General features: G+C 36.9%; 1 protein-coding gene across 1 annotated transcript; it reads left to right on the top strand.

Moving 5' to 3' along the window:
- The first annotated feature begins 2,238 nt into the window (after window positions 1–2,238).
- Window positions 2,239–5,551, top strand: LOC142107797 (nicotinamide N-methyltransferase-like). The gene is made up of 3 exons (XM_075191416.1): window positions 2,239–2,389; window positions 3,306–3,513; window positions 5,128–5,551. Exons 1-3 carry the CDS (start codon window positions 2,239–2,241, stop codon window positions 5,549–5,551), a joined length of 783 nt encoding a protein of 260 aa, XP_075047517.1.
- The last annotated feature ends 4,946 nt before the right edge of the window (window positions 5,552–10,497 follow it).

Raw genomic sequence — 10,497 nt, 5'->3', positions numbered from 1 at the left:
TAGTGTGTGCGGGGACATACTATGATGGGTAGACCTGGCTGACCATGAATTGTTACACTTGCAAGACAGGCAGTTTCCATATTACATTACAATCAGCTATACATGTTTTAAGTGAATCTTTCAACTTCACTTAACTCAGATTCATTTTGCACATTCATGAAACTTAACAGATAAGGAATCACCACAGATGCAGAAATATTAATAATTAATAGATACAGTCTTTACTTAACTAAGGTTGTCAAACATGGAGAAACCGTCTAAAGAGTTGTTGTAGGAAATCCCATAAAATACACTTTCCAAAAAACTTAACAATGGGAGAGCTTTAGGGCACCCAGATGTGGTTCACTGCAAAGGTTTTCAAAGCACTCTCCCTTGAGATCAGTTATTTACACCTCAATCTGCCCATGTACTTCACAGTCAGTGGTCAGTGAATATATAAGTGACGGGATGAGAATTTAGAAGTGGCAGCATTTGTAATGGAAAGGGAATGTAAGTGAATGGATTTTGAAGGTATTAGGAGAAGGCAGTAGGAGAAGTGGCGGCATGGCATGCAATGGCATACCACCATATACACCCCCATTTCGAGCACTTTTCACAGTCTAATATGTAATCACTACATACACCAGCAGATGGCAGCAGGACCACACAGGAGCAGCCATTTCAATGTTTATATTATCCCATTTTATCAAAGGCTACATATTGTCTCAAAATAAGTTCCGGTCCAACCATAAGCTAAGGTGTAATCATTATTTTGTCTTAGAATGCAACACATGTTTTCATAAACCTTCTTCTGAAATTTATGACACTGACAAGGTTAAAGGAGAAAGAATACAATATGTAATAAGGAAAGAACGTGTATGTGTGGAAATATATATGCATTCATTAGAGCAATGCATGTACCTTTCAGTACATGCATTGCTGTTTTGCCCCTGAACTGTACACCTTTCTTGTAGGAGTTAATCCCCTTACCTGATTAAGAACGTGTGCCTGTTTTCGGCTTCATATACCAGCCTCATTCTGTGTTTGGTGCAGTTCATCATTTGTACCTGGCTGCTGCTTGTCTCCTGTTTATACCCTGTTCCAGTTTGCTTCACTGCTGTCTGATCTCTTGTTGGGACTCTCTGCCTGATTACAAGGCTCTGCTTGTTTGCCTGTTACCCTGACCTCTGCCTGATTACTGGATTATGCTTGTTCATTTATGACCCTGACCTATGCTTGGCTACTGAATTTTGCTTGTATGCTTGCTGCCCTGACCTCTGCCTGGTCTCTGCACTCAGATAGCCTGCCTGCTTCCTTCCCTGGACTGCATTGTGCCTCTGGCTATCTGGAATCCTGATCTCTGCCTCTTTAGGCTGGTGCCTCGTGCCTCCTGGCAAATGGGTAACTTAATTTACTTATTCATGCATTTTGAACTGTATTTGTCATTTGAATCATTGCTTGGAACCTGTTGCTTCTGTGGACTATTCCTGCCATTCATCACACCTGCACATACTTGTGTATTGGAGTATACCTGTTAATTCTGCTACCTGAAATCAACATATTCCATGAACTGAATCCTTGTTCACATATTTTGGCCATATAAAGACATTTGGTTTTTCTACTTCTGTTTCGGCGTCTTGAATTCACTAGGAATCATAACAATAAAGCTCTGATTTATAAATATAAGTTTAGGATGAAAGAAATATAAATGCAATGACACTGTGAATCACAAACCATCTCTGCACACCACATTAGTCAGTTCAAACCTGATGACAGGTACATAACATTTTGCTGGGGGCTGGGCATATGCAATAGAAGGATGGCGTTCCCTCTGAAGAGGAAGACGCTTCACAAAAAGGTGCACAACCCAAATCTGAAAGTCCGTCAAAGTGAATGTTTCCTTTCCATTTACATTAAGTAAATAGGCGAAATACATTTTTATTTTATGTTTTTAATAAAGATATTGTAATTAGAAATACTTAGATGTTTGTTCTATTTTATAAAATTTAAAATACAAAAGTGTATACTGTAGTAATACCATATGGTAATTTATTCTAAATTAGGAGATTATGACCCCACCACCTGCATTCCCATGACAAACTCATGAAGGTAAATTATCATGTGATAATATTGATGTTCCTGGTACTAAGGAATTTGTATAGCTGGATCCTAGTAAATATAAACAGAACTCATGAACCAGTCAAGTACAACAGTGTCAAAGACGTGAGAGTCAGCAGGTCCGTGGTACAATATTACAAGATGGATTGTAGATCCCATAAATTCTATCACGTGGATGGGTTTGATTCAAGAAGATGTCTGGAGACTTATTTTTCTGATAACCCAGAAATGGTCTTTGGAGATGAGTCATTGAAATTTCCGATTGAGAAACTTCACCATATTTTCAATGCAGGTATAAATACTATAATTTATTTTATTACTAAGATGATACTATTTCTTAGGTACATTTATATTTGGGAAGAAGAAGCTTTTACATTTTCTACTTTTAGTTGGTAATATAAAACACAACCTTTTCCCCACACGTATTTCAAATGATTAGTTTAGAAAGTAATGCAATGCCTAGGAGGCTATCCATGTAGATAGAACATGCCTACGTACATATGGCGTGATCCGGCACTTGACGTTGTTAAGAAAATGTACTGGATCATTAGATTTTCCAACTGAAATACAATTGTATATGAGAATGGTGTGGCTTTACGTAGCCTCCATAATCAATCTGCCATATAACAAGCATCTAATCAAACTATCCATCTATGAATATCTTGCTCCATCATCCACGTCATCCAGCCATGCTCAAATGTTGCCTTGTGCTGTTGGGCACAGATTGAAATATTAGAATCACAATGAGGTTGAGCAATTCAAACAACGGTTCTTTTACACTTATATGTTATAAAACTTTATTTAGGTTACAGACTTAGGAAACATGTGGTTGTCCAGCTGTTGTGGAACCACAAGCCATAGCATCCTCTAACAGCCTTTCGAAGCGCGTAGGAGTTATTTAATATTAACCTAGACCCACTGTCTGCTTAGTTGTCATCATTGATAATATTTAAGATGACATATTTTAGGAAAGATTATACTGTTACTTATTCATGTCTGCATGTTTTAGGGGAAGATGTTGTCCCTGATATTCCATGGAATGTTTAAGGTGGTAAAAATCTGGATTTTCTAATAAAAGTTTACATTCCTCATACATTTAAGCAGTAACAAGAGTGTTGTGACGTAGCTTACCTATAACATCCGCTACTAATGATGCGTAGAAAAGACATTCCAGAAAGTACTCTAATTTTCTAATTATTTCCCTGCAGGTGACATTAAGGGAGACATTTTAATTGACATTAGCAGTTTTTCCATTACTCACCATCTCTATTCAGCTTGTGATTTTTTCAAAGACATCTATTTACTGAAATTCAAAGAGAAATGCGTTATGGAAATGAACCGATGGTTGAACACACGCACAGGAGCGTTTGATTGGAATCACGCGTTAACGCATTTTACAAAGTTGGAAGGAAACAGGTTAAGTATATGCACACCATGGACCTGATTCATTAAGGAAAGTAAGGCAAAAAAAATAGTAAGTTTTCTCCTGGACAAACCATGTTACAATGCAAGGGGTGCATATTAGTTTATTATTTTGCACATAAGTTAAATACTGGCTGCTTTTTCATCTAGCACACAAATACTTGATGGCTTTATTTTTACACTGAAATTTAAAGTTGATCTAGGACATGCCCTACCCCAACTAAACTCTAGCTCCACATTTTAAATTGACCTCCCCCCTCCGATGCAACATGGTTTTGCCCAGGTGCAAAGTTACTTCTTTTATTACTTTACTTTCCTTAATGAATCAGGCCCCATCTCTCTATCTAAGGACAAACCCACTGTCAATACACAATGACCATTTCCAATTTATTCCCAAAGAAATTAGAATAAAGAGTGCACATGGTGTAAATTGCTTGGGAAAGTTTTATTATTATGTTATTTATTTATAAGGCGCCACAGATTCCATAGCGCAAGATTCAGAGGCAAGTAACAAATAGACGAGGTAATACATATAAGTAGCACAGCGCTGCGGAATCAGTGGCGCTATATAAATAAATGGTGATGATGATGATGATGTACAAGGGAGTCAGACAAGGGACAATAGGTAGAGAAGAACCTGCTCGTGAGAACTTACATTCTAGAGGGAGGGGTGGTGAGAGACAGTCGGTAAAACTGAAAGGAAAAGGGGATGGCAGGTGAAGAAAGGATAGAATGGTTAGGATAGGCAAGCTTGAAAAGCTGGGGATGGGGCTGGGGAAGAGGTAGATAACTATTGTCTGTACAGAGCTGCATAATATGGTAACACATATGAATAAATACAAATAAATGATAAATAAGTTTTCTTTTCTTTAACTTAGGTATTCTTAACTTTTAGTGTTAGATAAAATATCTGTCATGGATGATAAAATATCTGGCATGGATGAGAAATTCTATAAAGATGACATTAAAATTGGCTTATTTTTTAAAATTATACTGGATCTTCAAATGTCATAGTTGACAGAAGTGTGCTGTGTTTTAGCTACTGCCTATAGATTAAACATCCATTTATATTGTTTGATTGGAGATTCCCTTTGGTGTTACTGTAACTCATAGTAACCTGACATTTGCTTTCATTATCTAAACTGAACCAAAGGAAATATAATTGGAATCTGGTATAGTGTGTGTCACATTTTACACTCAGTCTTCGGAACTCACCCTATAAAATATGGATACACTTACAGTCCCGGGTTTGTGGGTCCACCTGTAAGCAAGGGGGAAAGAGTAAAAGCATCCCTTAAAAGATTGACAGGTAAACAGGGAATTCCCCCATTAATGTGACCCACCCATCCATTGAATGTCATTTTTAAAATCATAGCATACAAATAAAAATCTAAATTTTGCATTTGGGTACATAACTAGGTGCATTCATGCACTCAGCAAGGAATGCCCCAAACACCCAACTTCTCCGATCAGGAGATGTCAAATGTTAGACTCCCACAGATGCTTCCATTTCCACAATGCCCACTGCAGGTGCAAATGGAATTTGCTCTGTGGAATCTGCACTTTTGTATGTTTGGAAATTACCCTAATAATGTTTGTATTTTTCAGTGATCAATGTGAGGACAAAGAAATAAAGTTGAAGACAGCAATAAAACAGATTGTGAAATGTGATATTGAAAAGGAAAATCTCACAGACCCGGTGGTGCTACCACAAGCCGACTGTGTAATCAGTGCGTGGCTCCTGGAACTCATCAGCAAAGACCAAGATGATTACATCAGATATCTGAAGAAAATCACAAAGTTGCTAAAACCTGGAGGACAACTGATATTATTTGGAGTTTTAAACGCAACTTATTTCATGATTGGCCAGGACAGGTTCCATTATTTCAAATATGATGAGAACTATGCCAGAAAAGTTCTCACCGGGGAAGGGTTTATTATTGATCACTGTGATGTTCTCAAAAGAAAGGCAGTGAGTGATCTTAGTGACTACCAGGGAGTAATATTCATCACAGCTCACAAAAAGAAATAAGCCTGGGAAGAAAATGAAATTGAGAAATACAGTATAAGAAATCATAATATACCAGTGCTAAATCTCAATAAAATAATTTCAGAATATATATATATTAAATTTGCATTGAACTTTCCTTTTTTATATTAACATATCAGATTATTATTAGTATTATTAGTATTGTTATCCTTTATTTATAAAGTGACAACATGCTCCACAGCACTGTACATTGAGGGGATCATAACACAAATAAATAATGTACAATGACTTGAATTGATGTAGATTGTGCTATCCCCCCTCATTTTTTTCTTTTGTACATTACTTGCGATTGGCAATTCCCTGACTGGAGACTATATATAATTATTTACATATCCTTTCCTCAATATATGTTTTCAATGTAGTTTTTCTGCATGCTTTATGTTTTTTGCAGTGTTGGGGAAGGTAAATCTGAAATTTTATTTTACATAGCTGCCCCCTATATATTAAATATCTAATCAGACTAAGTCTAACAAATGTTCCCTAGGTATTATTATTATTATTATTATTATTATTATTATTATTATTATTATTATTATTATTATTTGAACTCAAACAAATTGTGCCATCATTTATTTTATTTGCTTATGCAAATACGCCTACTTGTTTCCTTCATGCATTTCAAGGTGCACTCCAGGTTCTGTGGCTGGATGTAAGAGAATAGTGAGGAGATATGTTTGGAGAGAGTAGGCGCTGTATCCTGCAAATAGAAGAAACACATTTTAGAAAGCATAACTAATGCGTGGTTCAATCATATATTAATAAAGACACTTTCAAATATCTGAACTGTATTGCTTTATATGTGAAATAAAGGATCTACATTAGAAAATGAACACTGTTTTCATTTTTAAAGCAGTATTGGACTTTCCTGTTGCCACAGCTACTGTGGTCTGGATTGACCCAGAAATGAAACCCTGCAAACAATTTCTGGTGGTATTGCTATGAGGATGCCGATCATAGGCCCAAGGTCACCCTGCATAATCTTCATAGTTTCCATGATGACATCAGGTGGGAGCCTGAACCGACATCTGATCTATAACTCAGGCATTCCAAAGAGGTTTACACATGGCCTGTAAATACGCTGCCTCCATTGCTGCTGCTGCTGACGATGGCAATGATGCAAAGTAAAATAAGCAATGCCATTGTTTGCTATGCACAAATGTAAAAATTATATGCAAAATCAGCGCAATGTGCCTTCAGATGGCCGCGAGACACCTTGCGCAGATTATTTTTTACAGAAGTAATGCTCATTTTTGCTCACGCCCCATAGAGGTGCAAGCAAAAATGAGCGTTATTTTTTACCGTAATAACTGTAAAAAAGCACACCAGTTCTTAGGAACATCGCAGACAATTGAATCCATCATTGTTACTGATATCTTTGTGAAACTTCAACCAGACTTAGTGCTGCTAACTAAGGCTGTTCGACTGGAGCGGTGTACACTGTGTGCTGTATTCCTGTCTCCTCAAACTCTTATTCAATACTACAGACAACACTGTCTGTGGGACAATAGCCCAGAGGCACTTCATAAATCATTTTTTGAGAGCGCAGCAATAAAAAATCATTTTCTGAAGAAAACTCAAGAGTTAGACTAGAAAAACATACAAGAGAACCACATAATAAGTAGAGGACGATTGTATAATCTGGTGAGGCCAAGATTTAACTTTTGAGCTCAACAGGTACTCTTTTTGTCTCTAGCCCAATGTCGCATATCAACTCAAGAACACTATAGGGCTCATTAAATAAAATTGCATTTGGGTACAAAAGCAATCAATCAATAGTTTGCTTTTAGTCAAAGTTATACAATAAAAACATGTCTCATTGAAGCCAGTGTCATTTGTTAACAGTGCAGTGGCTACACTTCACCTCTGTGAAAGGAAAAATGGATTGAGCAAGATATAGGCACATTTTGGAGGAAACCTGGCTGTAATCTGTAAGATAACAAGGACTTGGGAGAAGATTTATATTACATCAAAACAATGGCCAGAAGCATACAGCAAAGGACACTTTGGGATGGCTTAAATACTAAAAAAAAAACAATGTCCTGGAGAAGCCTAATCTAAGGTAGACCTCAATCCCTTCAATAATCTGTGGAATAATTTGAAAATTACTGTGAACCAACTGTCTCCATCCAATCTCATGTAACTCTAGAGATATTGCATATGTCATCAGTTATTGCCTGTGTTTTATTTGTAGGTAATTAGAGTCAATCTAATTTGATTCCATGATGTAACAAAATAAAAATGGGGAAAATGCCAGTGGGGCAATAATTCTTATAGCCACTGTACACAATAACGTAAACTATAAAGAATTCTACGGTAAATTAAATGGCCAGTCTGAGTCTGTCGAAGACAAAAAGAGGGATGTTTATGGTTGGACATATTTGGGCATAGAATGTGCAGAAGAAAGGACGCACACAATAAAATCATGCTTCATCATAATCATCTATTTATATAGAGCCAACATATTCCCTAAACCGCTTTCCAATTGGGAACAACCTATGTATATTAGGTCAAATCATTGCAAGATGTGGCCAGCTCAAAAAGAGAAGTACTTTTGCTAGGCATACATCTGGGTTAGCTATGCACAACTCAAACTATAGTGAAGAAGTCACATGTTTGTAATGAATTGCGTTAGAGAATTAAACATCAAAGAAGATTTATGCTGACATGTACTAAAGCATCTACTGACTGATGAGCTAATTATATGGCAATTTCAACTGGAATCTGCAAAAGAGCAGAGAGAGAGTAAAGTGCTTATTTGCTTTTTAATAATATTTTTACCTGTTTGAGACCACATGGTTCTATTGCTATTACTTGTTGTTTATTCACCGAATACTGCCTTGAGAAGTCATGTTGCCCTACTGGCTTCAGAAGTTATGTTGCCCTATTCAGCGGTGGAACTACCATTGGTGCTGCATGGCAGATGCAAAGGGCTCGGGGCTCCATTTCCCTCCTCCCCGCCTTCCCCACACTGGAACCCGCAGCTAGCTAGTTCCACCTCTAGCCCTATTACTAGATGTATTAGTGACTTAAACCCATTATGCATGGACTGTGACTCTTTTACTCCTGCAATTTGAAGTTGGGATTGGAAATGTTCCTAATAGAGATTACATGGGACAGAAAGTTGCATTATAGAGACTTTTTCTGTATTAAGTGCTGCATTTTGGTCAATTAAATTATGTTCTTTTTATTACAGTTCAATAATTACATATTTTAAAATGTTTGTTGCATTTGATTATTTTTGTGTCAATGCTTTTTATAAATAAATAATTTTATTACATATTACTTTTTTTATTTTACAAGCCTATGTATAGGGAAATATAGACATACATAAAAACAGGGAAATTCAAAACAGACAAAATAAACGCAGACATGAAAACAAAGGGTATGAAGGACCCTGCTCATTAGAGAGCTTACATTCTAAATATTTTAAGTAAGCTTAAATTCTTTTAATGTAAAAAAATATATATTATTTTAACAATCCATATTTTTTATTAATGATTATACCGTATAGGGTTGTTCAATTATTTTACAAAAGAAATGTTTTTGCATGCATTCTGATATGACCTTAAATTGCACATATGCTTGTGCCTATACTACAGTCCTTTCTGTCTGTTAACATACAGCAGGTAACATTTAGGCAGAGCATATTTGCATCCAGATTCAAATGGAAACGTATTTTGAGATTTGCTTGAATTTTAACTCAAGTTCTGTGCCCTTTATTAAACGCAAGTTAAGTACAGGTTGCGTCCGAACAAGAATTGGGCAAAATATATCAAATGGAACCAAATATTTATGTTTGTAACAGATGCTGTGACCAGGAACACAATATTTTTTACAATGGTATGGTCACATGGTCATATGTCTGTTATATCGCTTTCATACTGCCGCCCGACAATATTCCGGGTATATGAACCAGGGATATTGCCTGGGTGGCAGAGGCTCTTACCTGTCAAATACCTAGGTAGATCCTGTTCATACTGAACACGGGTCTACACGGGTCTCCATGGCAACATCACAAGAGGAGCTCTGATTGGCTGCCCTTGTGATGTTTTTTTTTATTCAAACTTTCACATTATGTTTTTCAACCCGGGTCTCACCATTAGTAGTGGGGGCGACTTCTGGTGGGGTAATTCCCGGGTCTAATTCCTGGGTCAGCAGACCCGGCAAAAACCCGGCTCCAGGTTTGCAGTATGAAAGGGGTATTAGACACATTTACTGTCGTCATCTTAAAACAAACATTCACAGAGAAAAATTGCTTCAGACAGTAGCAAGTTGCCTATCAACAAGAGTAACATCCTTCCTTCCACGCAGCCGGCGCCTCATTGGTTCAGCTGGTCGCTAACTGTGTTTATCTGTTTCACATAGAGATCTCCAGGGGTAAATCTTTCAAGCGGCAAGTTTCCGGTGGGTTTGAAAAGTGGAGACGTTGCCTGTAGCAACCCATCAAATTCAACCTATCATTTTGTAGAATGTACTAGATAAATGACAGCTAGAATCCGACTGGCTGCTATAAGCACCATCTCCCCTTTTCAAACTCACCGGAAACTCGCAGCTTGATAAATTTACCTCCTAAACACAGTTTTATTTGATGTTTTATGTGAAGACAATATTTTACATTATAACGAGAACTGCCAATATCACATGTCATCATGTTGCTTGCACATACAGAGGAACTGGTACAAATCCACAGCAGAGTGTAACCCAAACACAAGATAGATATTTAATATTATCAGTTTACCCCTGGCACTGTAGCTATCCTCTAAATAAATAAATAGTTTCACATGCCTATAGCAAAATGCAATTTACCTGTGACTAACTTGTGACTAAAGTTATATTTACTTGTATCTCATTATGTTTAAGGTCTGCTCATATTCAGGTGTATTTATACCTGCTGTTCAGTGAAATTATTATCATAAGACTCGGCAGTG

Source organism: Mixophyes fleayi, chromosome 11, assembly GCF_038048845.1.
Source record: "Mixophyes fleayi isolate aMixFle1 chromosome 11, aMixFle1.hap1, whole genome shotgun sequence".
NCBI lineage: Eukaryota > Metazoa > Chordata > Amphibia > Anura > Limnodynastidae > Mixophyes > Mixophyes fleayi.
Note: the sequence above shows the minus strand (reverse complement) of the source record. Positions and strands in the feature narration are given on the sequence as shown.